The 19,595-nt window shown below is 37.6% G+C and overlaps 2 protein-coding genes across 10 annotated transcripts in view; both read left to right on the forward strand.

Annotated features, from left to right (window-relative positions):
• atp6v0a1a (ATPase H+ transporting V0 subunit a1a) overlaps positions 1–1,267 on the forward strand; it is a 34,231-nt gene extending 32,964 nt beyond the window's left edge. For 8 of the 9 annotated variants that reach the window (XM_079630691.1, XM_079630688.1, XM_079630690.1 and 5 more), the window contains one exon: positions 167–1,267. In XM_079630691.1, the coding sequence (XP_079486817.1) occupies positions 167–260 (94 nt within the window). In that variant the 3' untranslated portion in view covers positions 261–1,267. The remainder of the gene's footprint in view (positions 1–166) is intronic. The other variant, XM_079630696.1, reaches the window with a different exon arrangement.
• An 849-nt stretch (positions 1,268–2,116) lies between these two features.
• Positions 2,117–19,513, forward strand: cavin1a (caveolae associated protein 1a). Its single transcript, XM_079636379.1, has 2 exons — positions 2,117–3,127; positions 16,821–19,513. The coding sequence occupies exons 1-2, from the start codon at positions 2,552–2,554 to the stop codon at positions 17,574–17,576; spliced, it is 1,332 nt and encodes a 443-aa protein (XP_079492505.1). The 5' UTR covers positions 2,117–2,551; the 3' UTR covers positions 17,577–19,513.
• The last annotated feature ends 82 nt before the right edge of the window (positions 19,514–19,595 follow it).

Here is a 19,595-nt window from a genome sequence, read left to right on the forward strand (position 1 = left end):
GGGTGTTCACTGATATGCTCACACAAAAATCGCTGCAAAAGATGCTTTCCAACAGGTTTTATCGTAGTAATTGAAATGTGGTGCTAGAAAATAAACACATTTTATCATTTAATTTCATCCAGAACTGTAATTTTCACTGACTTTGTTTCCCACTTTATTTCTGTAGGGTGGAGTTTCAGAATAAATTCTACACTGGACAAGGCTTCAAGTTCATGCCTTTCACCTTTGACAGCATTCTGGAGGGCAAGTTTGAAGACTAAACCACACCCACATTCTCTCCTTTCCCCAACTGCCACACCTCTAAACAACAGGAGCCAATCAGATTTTGCGTGAGATTTTATGATTTGTGTGAACACTGTGACTTTGTAAGGCTCTACATTTCTCAGGTGTTCTACATCAATACATTAATGGAATACATTTCAAGAAAGTAAGCTAGAAGTTTTTAGTAGAAGCTGAGCTGAAAATAATCTGAACTAGAACTGCATAACATATTTGCAACGATTGCATTACTCTTAAACACTTGATAATGTAATAATACAAACTCAAGTGCTGTTACCATAGAGCACACAGGAGTATGAACATCTTGTTTTTTGTCGTAAAAGCCTCATAAATGTGTACATACTCTTTAATCAATGCACAATATCATTAAAGTTTCCCTAATTTCCCTGTTAAATTATTCGTTTATTTTATTTTATGTATCTTTTATCCTTTGTTAAACACATTTCTAAAACAGTTTTCATACAAAGGGACCTAATTTCAAATGCAGCAAAGCAAGCTCCATTGTATGCCGTTTTACAATCTTCTGTCATGCAGAGAGGAGAATTTCCTCATAAAGCATATCAGAATAATAGCTGCACAGTCCCCCAGAATAGCCAGATTTATTGCAGATCTTTTCATTCCTTTGCAAACACAAGTAAAGAGTAGTTATATTTTAGTTGGTCTTGAACTGGGTTGCCGTTTTTTTTGTTGTGTGTGTGTGTGTATTTTTCTGTTGTCTTAGGACAATTAAAGACAAATACACATCTAAGCTGTTAACCGTATGAATCTCTTCCTTGCAGTGCCCAGGTCTGGGTTTTTTGATTGTTGTTTATAATTGAGTTTACAACATGCACATACTATGGCTCTTGAAGAAACCGTGTTTGCTTGCTAGATGTCAAAGGCAGTCCATTTAGTCTTGGAGAAATTAACTATACCAAGTAAAAGCAGCCAGTGAAGCTGTGATTGTCTTTTTTTTTTGTCAATAAAGAAGAACTGGATATGAACTTGAGATTTTGTTTTTCTTTTTTGTATGCGTGTGAGAAAAGATCTGTTGAAAAATCGTATCTAAATGTATAATAAAATGAATATAATAATCATTATTGATAATATATAGCATGATTTTTTGAGGAGTTTCATGCCAGCCGAGCTGATATTTGGAACAACAGCATCGAAACTCTGATTGGGAAATTGCTTAATTACATTTCAGACAAATTTTGACCAGTTTTGTTTTGTCTGTTTTTTTTCTCTGCAAACAAAAATACTTGAACAAAAGACACAGTACCAAGCTTTATGTGTAAGTGGAGCAACAGCAGTTTCCCCTCTCCCTTCCTAAAGCATTCTGTAATCACTCCTACTTGCTAGAAAGGAAAATCCGCAAACTTCAAACAAAAACACCCAGTTAAAAATCAGAAAGCTCCGCCTCTAATCCACACCGCTTGCATACTCTGGTCTGGAACTTTGCAAATGTGAGCAGAGCGATAAAACAATAACGTTCAGTGCTGCTGGACTAAATATCAACACTCTTGGAACACAAAGTTTAAAACATAATTGTGCTACGATTACAAGTGTGTCCTATCTACCTCATTTATTGTAATTCCTAAGGTGATTCCAATAACACGTATCTTTGATTGTAATTTTCAGGATCAGGTTTACGCTTTAATGACTCATAATTCGATTTGAGCTGTTTGTCTCATACCCTTGCATCAATGAGTAAGTAAGTGGGTGGGTATGTGTGTCCCTTGCCAGGCTCTAAAGGGAGGGTGGAGACTCCCCTTAAAGGGTCAGTGTGGGTGTGACCTTACAGTAAGTGATCTTGGTAGGGGGCTGGACTGAAGAGGGAAAGGGAAGACCTGACGGGCGGGATTCACAGGGAGCTGTGGTCACACACTCTTCCTTACCACATGCACACTCGCACACACCTTGGAGAAGAGAGTCTGTTTCCACCGACTGGCTGACGTCCCAGAGTAGACTTGAGGGAAAGTTTGAGGCATTCTAGCAAACCTAGAGAGTAGTACGTAGTGGTAGTAGGTAGTACAGGTATTAGACTTGTTAAAAGATTGGTTTAAAGTAGTCAAGAAAAGTTTTGAAGAGTTGCCGAAGGTTGTTGCCTGCAAGTTGGAGTCATTCCACTCTGATCATTGGGTGTCTACTGTCATTCAAGTCTTTTTTTAGTGCTTTATTTTTACCCTGGGACTGCATTCTTTCACACCGGGCCAAGTGTGTGCGTGATTCTGCTTTCTGTCTGCAAGTAAGCTTGTGTGCGTATTCATCAGTGTAAACTTGAATCCGAGCCATGGCCGACACAAACTTCAAACTGGAGCGTGCCATCTTCGCCGAAATCTCTGATGATGATGACGAGGAGGTCGCCTTGGTGCCGGCTTCCACCAAACCTGCCACGACAACCAATGCGTTCAAATCAAAACGAGGCGATGATGATGATGATGATGATGACGATGGTGACCCAGCGAAGGAGGTGGACCTGGTGTTGGGGCCGGGACTCGATGGAGGTGGCACTGGTGAGTCCGAGAAGTCTGAGGCCCAGGCTACCGGCATGTTGGTCCTGGCACTCCTAGACAAAATCATAGGTGTGGTGGACCAGATCCAGCACACTCAGAAAGGTCTCGAGGCCAAGCAGGAGACCATGGAGAAGAACATGAGCAGCGTCCAGACGGAGCTGGCCAAGCTGGCGAAGAGTCACGTTGGAACGGCCGGGACAGTCAACAAGCTCCTGGACAAGGTGCGAAAGGTGAACGTCAACGTGAAGAGCGTGCGAACGGATCTGGAGAAGCAAGTGGGACAGATCAAAAAACTAGAGAACAATGAACACGAGCTCCTCAAGAGGAAGAACTTCAAAGTGCTCATCTTCCAGGTGAGTAAAGAGTGCATGACAGAGCGTATGATTGCAGACATGGCATTCCATCTCCTTTCATTTGTCTTAACTAATGGGTACTAATTAGTCTTTACTAGCACATACTTGCTTTCAAAGTGACTTAAAGGAACCCTTGAGCAACCTGGAATTATTTGACCTGCTCAATTGCAGGGATCCCTTCATGCAGGGTTTGAACTCAAAGCATTTTTGTTACCATTCTCAACTCTAACTAAAGGGGTACCCTCTGATTGTGTAACTGGAACTAATTCTGATTGGTTATAAAAGCTTGAGTCCAGCTGTTCTGTGGTCTTTACCTCACTGTTCTTGTCTAGGTAACCCATTTTTTTTTAGAACAGCTGTAGAAACTGCATTTTCTGACTGATTTTTTTCATTGTTTGACTGCAGTTGTTTTTACTAGCATGGGCTCATTGCTTGTCATAGTAAAAATGACAGTGCCTTAGACCACCATATGTTCCTTAATGTATATCTTGACCTTAAATTGTTACCTTGGAGTTAGCTTTTTATAACACAATTAAACACTTCAGTTAAGTGTTTTAAGCATGTTCATGTTGTTTTGCTTTGAGTGCATGAGTGTATTTGCAATCCTCTTTCCCAGGTTTCTTTTAGAGTAGCCTACACATGGATTCCTTTGCAAGGCTTGGCCTTGAATTCCCCACTCAGTATCATAAAGTGTCAGTTCACTCCTAAGTGAACCTTCAAAGGTTCCTGTCTCACCTCACAGCAACCTCTGAAAATGCTGTCAATGCCTTCATGCATGTCAAAACTAGCGGAAGTTTGTAGAAATGTATGTAATAGAACTCAAAAGCGCACACACACCACGGCAGAGAGATGAGTGATAAAGCATGTTTCAGACAGAATCCTGTGTAGGAGTTACATTCTTGTAAAGCAGTGGATATACAGTAGTTGTTAGTTCCCTCAGAAATTTGGTAACTTGTTTCCTGCACCAAACCTACTGCGGAGACATCATCCGAGTGGATCTTTTTTGTAACTAAGTTATTATGTACACGATTTAAAATGTGGGCTCACGACAGTAAAATGTATTAATGCTTTTAAAATAAGTCTCTTATGCTCACTAAGGCTGTATTTATTTGATCATACAGTAAAATCGTAATACTTTGAAATATTATTACAGTTTAAATAAGTGTTTTCTATTTCGATGTATTTTGAAATGTAATTTAATTATTTAAAATAATGTAATAATTTATGTGAAACCATTCTAATATGATGATTTGATGCTCAAGAAACATTTATTAAAACATTTATTTGACACATAATGTTTAAGTTTTTAATGTTACTTTTGATTAATTTAACGCATTCTTGCTGAATAAATGTATTCATTTCTTCTTCAATCAAAGTTTTGAACAGTCTATAAGAATGAAGACGTTTATAATACTATTATAGATTATTCACAAAATATGATGCTTATAATAGACTGCAATGCTTTCCAGATTATGTACTGCACTCTTTTTAACAGATGTCTTAGCTACGTACATGTACTGGAAAAATAGAAAAGGTAATTGTACACTGCCTGCACAAAGAGAAGGCCTATACTTTTTCCTTAATCTCTCTCTCTCTCTCTCTCTCTCTCTCTCTCTCTCTCTCTCTCTCTCTCTCTCTCTCTCTCTCTCTCTCGCTCTCTCGCTCTCTCTCTCTCTCGTTGGCAGATTGTTGGCTGGTGTCTTAGGGTATAGAATGAAGACATTAAGATTTATATTTAGGATATATATTCTACTTAACTGCTGTTTACCCGTCCATAGAATTATAATACTGTAATTTAAGATAGATTTGCTGATTTCTGCAGATTTGAGTATTATCTTACACCCCAGTCTGATATCTTTCAATACAATATGGTACAATATTACTGTATACTTCAATAGAATATGAAAGAGTTTTCTACATGAACATCTGTATGTTTAGTTTACTCATGAGGGGAATTGACTAGGAAGAGCGGGTGTCATTTATTTGAATCGTCTTAGCAACTGATTCACCAAAGGAATTATGCAAATCAGGTAACTGCTCAATTTGCATAATACTAATAGCCTATATTATACAAGTACCTTTTTCATATTGTAAATAACAAATATTATGTACGTATGTTTTACTAGAAAATAGTATTTCAATCTGTCTCAATCTGTTAATGTGTTACTTGGCGTTTCTTTTTACTAATTTCTGAGTACAATTGTTTAAATCCTGCACCACTTTTTTTTTTTTTTCCATTAAGGCTTTTATAAGTTTAATTTACATAGACATGAGGAGTGTTTGAGCGGATCATAATTTAAATAGCTAATCCTAGCAGTGCGATTTCATGACATTTAGCGTTAAAAATTACAGTTAAACAGTTTTAAGGGCAGATGACTCTTTGTTGCCCCCTATCAATGGCTACATGCACACTGCAGAAAAAAATACTTTTGTATTGATTAGCAACAAGTGAATAAGGTTAGCAAAATGTTTATGTGCTACGTTGTAACGTTGCACCTACATTTCTATGAGTATATTCATCATTAGAGTATCGTATAAGGGTTAGAAGAATAATTCAATTCAATTCAAGTTTATTTGTATAGCGCTTTTCACAATACATATTGTTTCAAAGGAGCTTTACAGAAAATGCATTTCAAAAATGTACAAACAAAAATACAGTTAGTTAATTCACAGGCGTTGGGGCATCTGAAGTCTCCATGAGAGGCTGGATACATAACTGGAGCTGACGAACTCTATTTGAGGACAGGCGTCCCGAGATAACAACAAAAAAGGCAGATGGGAAATAATTAGCGTAGCTGCTGTTCATAATATGAATGCATTTGATCTGATTTAACTGTAGTATAAAAGGTATGAGATGCATTATGTGAATGCTTGGCTAAAGAGATGCGTCTTTAGTCTAGTTTTAAACTGGGAGAGCGAGTCTGAGCCTCGGACAATATCAGGAAGGCTATTCCAGAGTTTAGGAGCTAGATGTGAAAACGCCCTCCCTCCTTTAGTGGACTTAGTTATCCTAGGTACGACCAGAAGCCTCGAATTTAGCGATCTTAAAGAGCGCGATGGAATATATGGCGATAGAAGATCCCTTAAATACACAGGAGCTAAACCATTTAGGGCTTTATAGGTCAGTAACAAAACTTTGTAATTGATACGGAACTTAATAGGTAACCAGTGTAGAGATGATAAAATTGGTGTTATATGATCATATTTTCTTGACCTAGTAAGAACTCTAGCGGCTGCATTTTGGACTAACTGTAGCTTGTTTACGGAGGATGCAGGACAACCAGCTAATAAAGCATTACAGTAATCTAGTCTCGAGGTCATGAATGCATGAACTAACTTTTCTGCATCAGAAACTGATAGCATATTACGTAGCTTAGCAATGTTTCTAAGGTGGAAAAAGGCTGTTCTTGTGACATTTGAAATATGATTTTCAAAAGACAAGTTGCGGTCTAGTATAACACCCAGATCTTTTACTGTAGAGGATAAAGTAACAGGACATCCTTCTAGATTAAGGTTGTATTGTAAGAGGTTTTGTGGGCAGTTTTTTGGACCAATCAGTAATACCTCCGTTTTCTCTGAATTTAATAGAAGAAAATTACACGTCATCCAATATTTTATATCTTTAACGCACTCTGTCATTTTAGATCATTTAGTGTTATCATCTGGTCGTGATGAAATATATAATTGAGTGTCATCAGCATAACAGTGGAAACTTATTCCATGTTTTCTTATAATATTACCAAGTGGCAGCATATAAATTGAGAATAGCAGAGGGCCTAATACAGATCCTTGCGGCAATCCATAATTTACTGACGTTATCTTTGATTTTTTCCCCATTTAAATGGACAAAATGGTAACGGTCTGATAGGTACGATCTAAACCAGCTTAATGCCTGTCCCTGAACACCAGTGTAATTTTGAAGTCGATCTAAGAGTATTTTATGATCTAGTGTCGAACGCAGCACTAAGCACTAAGAATAAGTTGATGCACTTAAAGTTAGGCTACTTCTAGTCAACAGAAAGTGTTACCTTAATATTTTGTGTAAAAGCTCCGAAAATAGCACCAGACACTTCATATGTAAAAAGATTCTATCTTTAGTGTTTTACTAAAGTGCTAGATCAGTGTGTAGGGTAAAGCATTTCACTGTGAAGAGTCTTGTGCAAGCTGTGTATTAAGTGTGTTCAGAGCGTGCTGGATCGCAGTATGGACAGAGACTCCCTCTGAGACCCCCATCCCCCCTGAAACTTTCCCTTACATTCTAATTATAGTGCAGAATTCGGTAATGTCCGCAAGGATACCATAATGACACTACCGTACCGTCAGAACCTTTCAGTTCTAGAACCGCCGGACATTTGCAACGAGCTTTGTCAGAGATCAGACAAGTCATTTGCTAATAAATATATCTTACATATAATATTACATTTTACAGTATTAAATACAATAAATTAGCATGATATCAGTCATCGTCACTTGACAGTGATCGTGATTGACAGTGCAGTGGATGGTATTAAATATGTCTCCGTTATATAATTGTGTTTAATGACTGATGTCATTTTGTGCCAGTGAATGTGTTATGGATCTGACATCATTGCAGTGAAACAGAAGCGTCTCCTGTGAATGTAACATGTAGTCAGGAAGGATGAGGTTCGGTGTGTTCCAGCACTTGACTCTACACCAGCGTACTGCATTTAGCCTCACTAACGAGTCGTTTCCTTCCAGCGCTGCTCTGAGAGGGGAACACTGCTGATGTAACTGCTCTCTAATGTTTTTTAACTGAAAGATAGAAGATGACAGGAGTCAGTGAGGTCATTTATTGGTATATTATGTGTAAAGTGTTCTGTTGGCTTGTGCGCCTATTTCCCATCATTTCTCAAGGCAGATGTTAATGAGGATCATAATGGTCGTTTAGGGATAATCAAGACAGCAGCCATGTCACCCTGTTGCCTAAGACTGGTTCCCCACTGAAGCTAAGCAGGGTTGAGCCTGGTTAGTACCTGGATGGGAGACCTCATTGGAAAACCAGGTTGCTGCTGGAAGAGGTGTTAGTAAGGCTAGTAGGGGGTACGGCTCACCCTGTGGTCTGTGTGGGTCCTAACGCCCCAGTATAGTGATGAGACGTTAAACCCAGGTTCCTGACTCTCTGTGGTCATTAAAAATCCCATGGCACTTCTCGTAAAGAGTAGGGGTGTAACCCCGGTGCACTGGCCACATTCCACCCATTGGCCCTTGGCAATGGACTCCTAATAATAATTGAATTGGCTCCATCACTCTCTCTCCTCTCCACTATAGCTGGTGTGTGTTAGCGCACTGGCGCTGTTGTATTGTGGCTGCCGTCGCATCATCTAAGTGGATGCTGGACACTGTTGGTGGTTGAGGAGAAACCCCCTGATATGATTGTATATCGCTTTGGGGGTAGCCTACAGTATGAAAGCACTATATAAATGCCTCAGTCAATTCAATTCATCTTTCATGAGCAAACTCATTTGCTGCACATTAGCTGAAAAAAATAAGACATTTGTTTTTATTAATATTTTATTTCATATATTGTTCATGTAAATATTTAAATATTATAATTGCATGCATGCGTAGATATGCATATTTGTGTCAGGGTTTGGGGTGGTGAAAGGGGCGAGGACTCAAGTGCAGAGTTGATGGGCTTTTAATAATAATAATAAGATTAAACAAAATACAACAACAACAAAAAACGACCCAGAAGGGGAAACCTTCTGACTTGCTTGACTTGGACTGGATTTGGCAACAGGATTTAGGCAGGACACAAGAGGAACATTCGACGACAAAACCGTCCGACCGTTCTTCTAACCCTAATTGGAGTGTGTAGCTTTTCATTTCTTAATTATTCATGTAGGAAGACACATCATGGCCATATTCCAGAATGACAATGTCAAGATTAATCTAAATCCTATTTACATCCAAATAGCGATGTATTTTATTTTAAATACATAAAATAGCTTATTTTAAATTGATTATATATTTTACAATATTACAGTATATGTTACTGTATTTTGATCAAATAAATGCAGCCTTGGTGAGACTTTCAAAAACAGTAAAAATCTTACTGACCCCAAACATCCGATCAGTAGTGTTTGAGTCTATATGTGTGTGAGTGCATTTGCATATGTGTGTGTGTGGATTTAATTGCTCGTGAAGTTTCAGTTTCAGTCTTCCCTGATGGAATGTCCACTCAAGCTGCAGGTTACACTACTGGCATTTATCAGATATCGTATCACAGACCCCTGAGGTCATAAATTACCCCTGTAAAACTCTCTGTTGTGTGTGTGTGTGCGTGTGTGCGTCTGTCTGTCTGTTGAGAGAGAGAGAGGGTACACACATTAAATTTCTACCTAAGGTATAAATAAGTGGACATTTTAATTGATTTATTCAGAATTGACATTGACATATTCTCAGAAATGTTGGAAGTCAGTACCAGAATAGTAATTACAGGCACAACTAAAACTGCATTATTTTTATTTTATAGTTATTTTTAGCTTTGTGGGGTGAAAATACGGCCACTGACCTCTTGGTCGTCTCAGTATACCAGCGCCTCTTAAAAGACATTTTCATTGCATTGTTTAAAATGGTAATTCCGTTTGCAGCTCGGCACCTGTGGTGAACATGCATGTCAAGCAAAAGCTACTATTTTTGGGACACACATCAACTAAGTGGTATTAGCTTGCTTGTGCACACACAGACAGTGATATTGTAACAGTGGCATTTCTAGTGAAGCTTATTTCCACTAAACAAAAAACAAAAAAATCATGCTTTGGTAAATCGTAAAAACAATCAAATTGATGACTTCCTATGTCATAATTGTGACTTTTTATGGAATTATGATTTTCAAAAGCATGATCTTATGTGGTGGGCTTCCATTCATTTCTGTTGCAGTCTGGTAAGAACATGCTAAATGCTAAGAGGTGTTTGTTGGATGGTGGTTTGCTAGGCGGGAGATGATGAGGTGTGGCTGTGACTTATAGGGGTTTGCGTGATCTCCAGCGTTACTGTTGGCCTCTGCTCTATTTTTGCACTGAATTCAGGGTATCATATTTACCCAGACAGCAGTGTGTGTTCAGTGTGAGCGTGTGTGTGTGTGTAGGCAGGCTGCGTATTGCGTGTTAGTCCAGGCCTGAATGTGATGCTTGATGAATGGGCTGAGGATAAATGAGGTGTGTGTGTGTGTGTGTGTGTGTGTGTGTGTGTGTGTGTGTGTGTGTGTGTGTGTGTGTGTGTGTGTGTGTGTGTGTGTGTGTGTGTGTGTGTGTGTGTGTGTGTGTGTGTGTGTGTGTGTGTGTGTGTGTGTGTGTGTGTGTGTGTGTGTGTGTGTTTATTAACCATCAGAAGAGGTTGACACTGGTCACTTTTTTTTCTTTCTTTTTTTACATGTTAGATAATATGTCAGATATGAGATACAGGAAATGATAACTGCATGTGTCACATCGCAGGTGTTCTCTACCAGGTCCTGGAATTACTACATACTTTCGTATCGCTTGCATGGCCCGGGCTGCAGATGAAGACGGAGCAACACTTGATACTGTAGCAGCGCCTGAGCCAGACACAGCAGAAATGCACTTCTTAAATCTGAAGATTATTCCCCTTCAGTTATAATAAACCTGAATTAGGAATCCTTATGCCAATTATACTGACTCCTGGTGTCATGGTGGCAGCAAATGCCGTGATTGTAAATACAAGTAAAACTGTTGCTCATTTATATTTAATGTGTGTGCAAGGATATATGTATTATGAATCTGTACAGACAGGCTGGTAAAGGAGGTTATTAGGTGAAAAGCCTTTACCTCTTTGACATTATGAAGCTGTCAGATACAGAAGCAGGAAAACAGCCGCTGGCTCCCGTTTCAGCCGGAGTAGTTTAATATAGCCTTCAGCCAATGAGAGACAGAAACAGTGTGTGGTTGTGACTTTTGGATTCATGTGTTAATGCTGTCTTGGCCCCTATAAAAACAAGTGCATGTGGGGTCCTGACTGACATAACACAGATCTGGACTCTTATGCAAGAGAGAGATGATATTTTTGTAATATCTGTCATGATGAAACCCATACTAAACTCATGGTTGTTTCACGTTCTCAGTGGGAGTTCTGCTGCTGTTCTGAATCCAACAGAACTCAACAGCTGCTCAGTGTCTCAACCTTAACATGCCTTTCGACATCACACACACACACAGCTGTTATCAACCCATCACCGGCTGATTTTGTTTAGCTGGATGTGTCATGCAAACTACTGCGCCAACTGTTTTTGCCGCTGTCTTGGTAACGGTTGCCATGGTGCATTGGTCCACAGATAGCTGTTAATCTGTGTAATTGTTTGCCTCTTTTAGGGGGTTAGGATAGGGATCCGTCTATCTTTTTAGCACAGAGCTTTTGAGTTTCAGGGTATTATTCAGCACCAGACACACTGGCAGCAGTATTAATGTGCTGTTTATGGTTACTGTATTTGTACTGCACTAAATAATTGCAATCAAGGTCCAAAATGAACTTTTTGGCTGCTAATGGTGAGTGAATTGAGAAAATTTACTGGCCGTACATATTTCTTACCAGCAATGAAAACTGCAAGACAATGGAATTAAATAGCCACTTTCCTTGCATTGTAGTGGAAATAGTGCAGTTACTTATAGCTCTATCTGTCACAAAATATAACAACAACAACAAAAAAAAATATTGTCATTTTGCTGGTCACATATTGTTTTAGTCGTAACTGTCACCCCACTTTTTAGACGTGAAAATGAACTATTCAGACGGTTGGTTCAAGGGTTGTAATGGTCAAACTATTCAATGGTTGTAATTCATGAATGCTTTGCTATACAGTCCTAATGATTGCAATAAAATCAAAGCCAATTGTCTTACCAAGTTTAGTTCCAAATTTGAAGTTGATATCACAAATATAAAATAAGATTTTGCTTAGGCGCTGTACCAAAAATAGCCACCGGTTGACACCCAAAAAATATTTTTTTTGATGCGTTCTCCTGTGACAATCTAATACATTTCTGTCACAATATCACTTCTATCACAAAACAGTGGGCAGATATGGAACCTTGAAACTCAGACCTTTCCAATGATATGTGTTTTGCCAAGAAAATATTGAGAAACATTGAAAGGTCGCATCATGTGACCGAAACGTTGCCTTTAAAAAAGAGCGGCTTGGTGCTTAGTTAATATTGAAACCATGTGTCAAGTTAACGGCCAACTGGCAAACATGTTATTTACACACCAACACACCAACCTTAATGCTGCATTAAGGTGCCTGCTCAGCCAAGAGAGAGATGGCTCAGCCATCTTGGAATGAGAACGTACTTTTGAATAGAAATCAATTGAGAAGATGCCTTGGTTTCCTGAATTTACTGCTCAGTTCATCATATAATCAATGTTAGTAATCTTTTTGTTGAGAACTTTGTTTGGAGTTTGTTTTATGAGAGAAGTCATGACAATTGTCAATTAATCTCTGCCAACAGTTCTTTTCTGCACTGTAATTATTTTAACATTTGCAGTTTAATACGAGCTCAGTTTTATGGAATTTAGTTAAAAACATGGTGCTATGAAAATAATCGCTGCTGTATAAAATATACTGATTTGTTCATTGTTTGATTTTAATAATATACATCAAAAAATTTAATTTAAAATATATTCTGGTTCAGGTGTTTTACCAGTAGGCCTACTGGTTTAAACTGGTTTAAACTTTAATTGCAAGTGTACAAAAATATATATATATATTTTTTTTTTCAGATTTTTAGAATAGTCAGTGTTTACACAATTTACTTTATTTTCATGTTTACGGGTGGATCTTGACCACATGCAGACTATACATCCATTCGGTATTCCCTTTAAAAAAATCTGAATTACTTGCCAGCCCGTTACTGGAATTTGTTGTGGTCGGGCAAATTGTTATGGGGAAAAAGGTCTTTCCAGTTATATGTGATTTCCTCCCCAGTGTTTCCAACTCACTCGTTCTCTGTGTGTTGACACCGAGTTCTCTCTGTTAGCTTTGGCTGTTTGGATTGAGCATTGTGTAATATCTCTGGTCCTCTACATTCTGGCTTGTGCTGGAATTTTAGGCTGTTTATTGAACTGGGGTTCACATGAGGACACGTTTTTTTGGATAGCAAAAAACAGAAATGGTTTGTTTTTGACATTGCGCTTAAAACTCAGATGAAGGCATCACCTAAATCAGCCAAGGCATAAAGTAAAGCTCTCATCCAAGACTGTGCAGTTCCTCTTGGATGTTTATTAGGTGTCTCTTGTCTCTCTCACACACAGCACAATATCTACAGATCTTCTGTCCCATCTCTTGTCTCTGAGTAGCCGTGAGTCAGCAGTGATACGGGTGCACAGCATCAGTAATTCTGCAGGAGGGAATAGCGATGGTTATGGAGTGTATGGATGAGCACTGTTCAGGGAATGAGGCTGGTGGAATGAAAATGAGAAGAAAGGCCAGGCTAAAATAAGCGCACACACATCTTCAGCCTTCACAATAAGGAAACACATGCAAGTTTATGAGGACTTCCATTGGCACAGGGCTAGAGGTTGAAAAACGAACAGATTCAGTTATAATAGAATATTTATTTGGAAATTATCAGGAGATACAGAGAGTCATGTTTTTATGCAACTCTCCTGGGTCCATATTAGTTTAGGCTTAAACAAAACACAAAGCATAAATTCTTTTTTAGACCACCAGAGGGTGTGTTATACTTCTAGATACTGCCATTATGTAAAAACGCTTTCTATTAGCATATGCTTTAATAGCATTATATGACAACTTACAATCTGAATGGAGAGTTGGGAACATGTAAATATGCTTTGCATCTTTTTATGGGTAGAACAAATTCGGTTCACTTTGTTGTGGAATGTTGTTGTTTTTGTTTTTTGCCCCAAGTAGGCTATTGAAATATCTTTTCACTTCTTCATGTTTAGTTTTGTTGAACTGTTCAAGTATCCACTGACATCCCCATTTAATGATGTTTGTGGTTAAGATATGTTTTTTTTTGTCTCAATCAAATGTAGATGGCTTTGTGTGCCTGCCTGCATGCATGTGTTCAATTGAGTTTTTTTTTTTTTTTTTTTTTTTTGCAAGCAATTCTGGGAGTCTATTTTGGTGACTAATCCCATGATTGTGTTGGGTTACTTAAACAGTCCTAGTTGAATTTGCAAGAAAGACGGAATAATAACTTTTTATTTATTCAAGAGGACTTTGGTACTTTGCTTCATAGGTGATCCAGTGTTATGTATTACTACTAGGTCTACATGAGTTTAAAAGTATCACAGCAGACAAGTAAGGCCACACAATAACAAAGAGTTGCATTTGTCTTAAATGAATAAAAAATCAAAATGAACACTTTTCAAGAAAAATGATTTATACATGTAATATACTCACAGACAGGATGATATCGATGATGACATTCATTCAAAACATGCTACTAAACAACTATTTAAAATATACCGTCTTTTTGTTGTTTCTACATAAATTTAGATATTCAAAATTAAATTCAATATGAACACTGTTACACGCCTCAGGTCGTTAGCGACCCTATACAATGTTTACAAAAAAAATAATATATATTTCATGTTATATTGTTTATAATTAATTGATTAACCCCTTATATTGGCACAGCCATTACATATTTAAAACAGTAATAATATCCTATACTAAACCTAAACTAATCTTGACAAACTATATATCATTTGAAAGCATACAATCTCTAGTTTACATGTTTGGTAACTGATTTTCAAAATAAATTACAGAGGAGCTGTAATTTATGAATTTGCAACAAGAATATTTTCATACTCTAAGCGTGTTCAGACCTTTATTTTGAAATAGTGATGAACATGAAAAATCATGAAAGAATGGTAGAAACCTCAGTTTGTTTTCATGTCAAGAGTTCAAAAGATAGCATCCATTCAATTATTTTAGAAAAAAAGGTCTGAAAATGTTTTGAATATAAAGAAAAAAATAATAGATTCACCATTTGTGGTGTGGCAGCGAGCAAAAAAGTACATATGTGTTCTTTTTGTGTTTCTTAGAGGTTGAATTCATTTCAAAATCTGCCAAACTTACAATACTACTTCTGAAAAGGATGTCTACTTCATAAATTGTCTAAAATTTAAAAAAAATAATGGTTCGGATCACTCAAACAACATATGGAAATGGAGGCGCCCTTATATGGGCAGTAATGTCAACCAGTGAAAAAGTTTGGTACTGCGCCCCAACAAAATCTCACTGAAAGCTTTTTTTTTTTTTTAGATATCACCTAAAATTTGAAACAAAGCTTTTTTAATTTTTTTGTTGTTGCATTTTTAGAGTCCACCAGGTTTTGAAAATATCATGACTTGAATTACAACCATTTAAGTTCGGAATGTGCATTTTCATGTCTATTAAAAAAGGGGGGGTGCCGCTTGGGGTTAAAGAAAACTAGAAGGTTGATGTCTTTAAAAAATGAATGAGGAATGCAAAAAATTAATGTTTAAAAGAAAAAAGTGTGATTCATTTGTTTAAAAAAATGGTTTATCAATTGACAGCACTCAATCAAGCTAAATTTGTATAAAAAAATAAAATTATAGCATATATATATATATATATATATATATATATATATATATATATATATATATATATATAATTTTTAACAAAAAAAGTTTTGTTTCAAATAATAGAATTATGTATGCATTATATATTATTTTATACATTGTTAAAAATGTACATGTATAGGCTTATAACAAAACTTTAACCAAACAAACATTGCAACACATTTGCTTTAAAATGTATTTATTAATTTACATGAATAGACCACCGCATTTCCAGTGCCCTATAGAGGGAGTGCTGCACTCATCATCTGTAGGCTCAATATAATTTCGGTAATAATGGTCCACAGTTCAAATGAATCTCATTGACATCTTCTCATCCTTGTTGCATAAAAATCAGTTCATTATCTTACTACAAAACTCCTCCACCCATGTAATCATGATGATTATCAATCCCAGTGCTTAGACAAGTCATAGCATGTCCTGAATTCCAAATGTTGGTCTATCTGCATGAGACAAATGAGGACTGAATGACTCAATGTGATCATGTTAAGACCAGGCTTAGGGGTGACAATATAGAGCTATTATAAGTCTTGAGACGAATGAAGTCCAACTGGTTGAAGCCTAAATACAATTATTAAGCTGATGATTGGTTTCTCACAAGAAATTCAGTGTTTAAATTTAAGTCAGAACAGGGGTTGTGTATAGTCAGCCGGATACATGGACTTAAAATATTGATTTGGGTTCAAATTGTTTCAATAAATAATAATCCCATGTCAATACATACATACAAAGTCAAGGTAATATGGGACTACATCTATTCTACACCGGTAAAGCAATCGGTCTAACAACAAAACAACAGTAATATTAATACTTAATCGATTTTTTTGCCCCTGAGCATTGTGGACAGGAAAAAAGCCTGCGGAGTACACTATTATGAAGCATGTATATTTGCACATAGCTTTTTATATTCAGTACCCTTTAGTCATACTGAAAGTGAAAATGAACAGCTCTGTGATTCACTTTATATAAAATGGTGCTTTTCATGCCCACTTTAATATCATCTGCTTATGTTCAGATCTAGAAGTTCAAGAATATTCGGATTTTCCTAATCTAATCTGAATTCCTTAACTTTTCTCACCTCTTCTCTCAGGACAAAGTGAAACCTGTGAAGGTCTCTGAGAAGCCAGTGGTTGCAGAAGAGGAAGGACAGCAGGTGCTGAGTGAAGGAGGCGAGGAAGAACACGGCTCCGAAGAGGAAGTGGAGGTTGAGGAGATCATTGAGGAATCTCGTGCTGAGCGCATCAAGCGCAGCGGCCTCCAGAAGATGGACAAGCTGAAGATGGCCTTCAGCAAGGAGCAGATGGAGAAGAGAAGGCAGAAGACCAAGGAGAACCTGGAAAAAACCCGACAGAGAACGAAAGAGAACCTGGAGAAGACGCGTCTGAGAACCCGAGAGAACCTTGAGAAGACCAAGAAGAGCCTGAGCAAGAAGATGGATAAGCTGGGAACAAAGATGACCCCTAACACCCAGCGCCGCAAGAAGATCCGGAGCTCCAGAGAGAAGATGAAGAAGACACTGACACCCGAACACACTGTCTACGCCCGCTCCAAATCCACCACCTACCGCGTGCCGCCCTTCACCTTCCACGTCAAGAAGGTCCGTGGGGGTGCGACTGAACCCACACCCGAGCCTGAGGAAGAGGAAGAGGAAGAGGAGGAGGAGGAGGAGGAGGTGGAGCAGGATGAGGGGCTTGTGGTGCAGGAAGGAGGCCTAGTGTCAAAGGTGGAGGAAGGTGAACTGGTCAATATTGACAGCCCAGAGATGGAGGCCTTGCTAGAGGCAGCTGATCACTCACGGCTGGTGTTCCAGGAGACGGTGAGGCCAAGGGAGAAGGCCGGCCAGTAAGTCCAGTATGTTAAGCCCTGGAAAAAGCTCAACACAGGGGGGGAAAATGAGTGTGGAGGTCTGGAGATAAATAAGGATGAAGGGAACTGAGATGTGCTGATGGAGGATTAAAAAGCAAATGAATGTGGAGTCGCCTGGACCTTTTGCTGAACATTTGGTTTGCTTTATTTCTTGGTATCTCCTCAACCCAAAGGTTGCTTATTTATTATTATTATTATTTTGTTTTCATTATTTGTCATAATGAATGGGTCATTAGTCAAATTTGTCAAATTGACTAATGATCACTTTTTATTGTGTGGAAAAATGTATAATACTCAAAAAAAAAAAAGTTAACAATTTTTAATTCGATCACTAAGACTGACTGTAATGTACATTTAAAATCTTCAAAACAATTGAATGTAATAGTATTTTCTGGAAAGGTGGATGTTATGAGGTTTGTGCTCCGGAAGAATATTTTCATAAATACTCATGGCATTTAGATGTTATTAACTTATTAATTTGTTATCAAGGCTACCCGGTCGCAGCCAATTATGTTTATATTGAAGTGCCTATATTTAATGAACACCCTGTGTTCTTTATCATGTGATGTGACGATGGTCATGTGACTGATTTCAACAGTATACATTATTAGCAGGCCCTATGCGTCTTGTTGAATGTCTGGGCTTTGTGCTTTAATGCAGTGAAAGAACTGTTGGAAGCAATTGGAAGTGAAAACTTTGAGGTGCTAGAGAGAATGTTGTCAGATGGAAATATTGTTTTGAGGGAAAGTGAATTATAAAGATAGTCTAATCATACTGAAAATGTAATAAAAATAAAAAAAGGGGGGGAAAGAAAGTACTGCAAATATAAACTGACGACAAACTTTTTGTCTTTTGAAAATTTGATTTATCACTTAGATTAAGAACTATGGTGAGTTGTTTTGTGGTCTGGCCACTCCAAGGGCCCGGTTTCACAGACAGGGCTTAGATTAAGCCAGGATTAGGCCTTAGTTCAATTAGGACATTTAAGTAGTTTTTATAAACTTACCTTAGAAAACATTACTGGTGTGCATCTTCAGGCAAAACAACGGCACTGACTATTTTGAGATTTGTCAGTGCAAATAAGCTCAAATATGCATTTTAGTCTGGGACTAGTTTAAACCTTGTCTGTGGAACCGGGGGCAAATGTTTTAAATGCTTCACTCTTTAATTCAGATGTAATGTAAAAGACTTGTAGTTTCTGCATTTGACATCTAGAGATGGCATAATTTGATTTTTGATCTAGATATGTAAATGTCAATAGAAGCTCTAGAAACCTGTCAAACCAGCAGAATATCAGTCTCTGAACAGTTTGCTTTTGAGAATTCAGTTTTATTTATTCTGAGGTGAAATGATTTGACTGTTTACCTTGTTTGTACATATAACCTTTATCATGCTTAAAGCAAGATTTATGTTTTGTCTTTCACATGACACACACAAATACAGTATTAGGTAAACCAGGGCTTATATGGAAAAGGTTATTGATATGGGTTACAGGAAAAAAAGTTAACTGACATGATTACTGATATGATCTATCTAAGTAACTGTGTAATTCAGCTTACTGAAGTAAATTGAAATATATCATTATTTCTATTCAATATTTGAATATTCAGATCAGTCACTGATCTTTCATTGTACTTAAAGTGCCTTCATGTCAGATAATCAACCCACATTATCGCATAAATAGTCACATTTTTACAAAAAATACACTGAAAGCTTGCATTTTGTATCATGCTATTTATGATCTTGTGTTATGAAAATACATAGCTATTGCAGTGTTCCTTGCACATATGGGCAGTAGTTTTCAAGGTGTGATGGTCTGAATGAAGCTACTTATTGGCTGTTGTCCTTGTGAGATTTGTGGCTGTATAAATGGATTGGGTGTAGGTTGCTTTTAATAAACAAATAAAAGTGTCCATATTTTCACTCTCTTGTTTTCATTCTCTGTCCCTACAAAGCTATTTACAGTTATCAGAGAGAGCAGCAGCTGCACTCTGCATCA

The sequence above is a fragment of the Phoxinus phoxinus genome (genome assembly GCF_949152265.1).
Source record: "Phoxinus phoxinus genome assembly, chromosome: 1".
Classification (NCBI taxonomy): domain Eukaryota; kingdom Metazoa; phylum Chordata; class Actinopteri; order Cypriniformes; family Leuciscidae; genus Phoxinus; species Phoxinus phoxinus.

Excerpts from the sequence above, each read along its gene's own strand:
- cavin1a (XM_079636379.1), top strand. The coding sequence starts at position 2,552 with ATGGCCGACACAAACTTCAAACTGGAGCGTGCCATCTTCGCCGAAATC. Across the intron at positions 3,128-16,820 it reads TCAAAGTGCTCATCTTCCAG|GACAAAGTGAAACCTGTGAA; the intron begins GTGAGTAAAGAG and ends CTCTTCTCTCAG.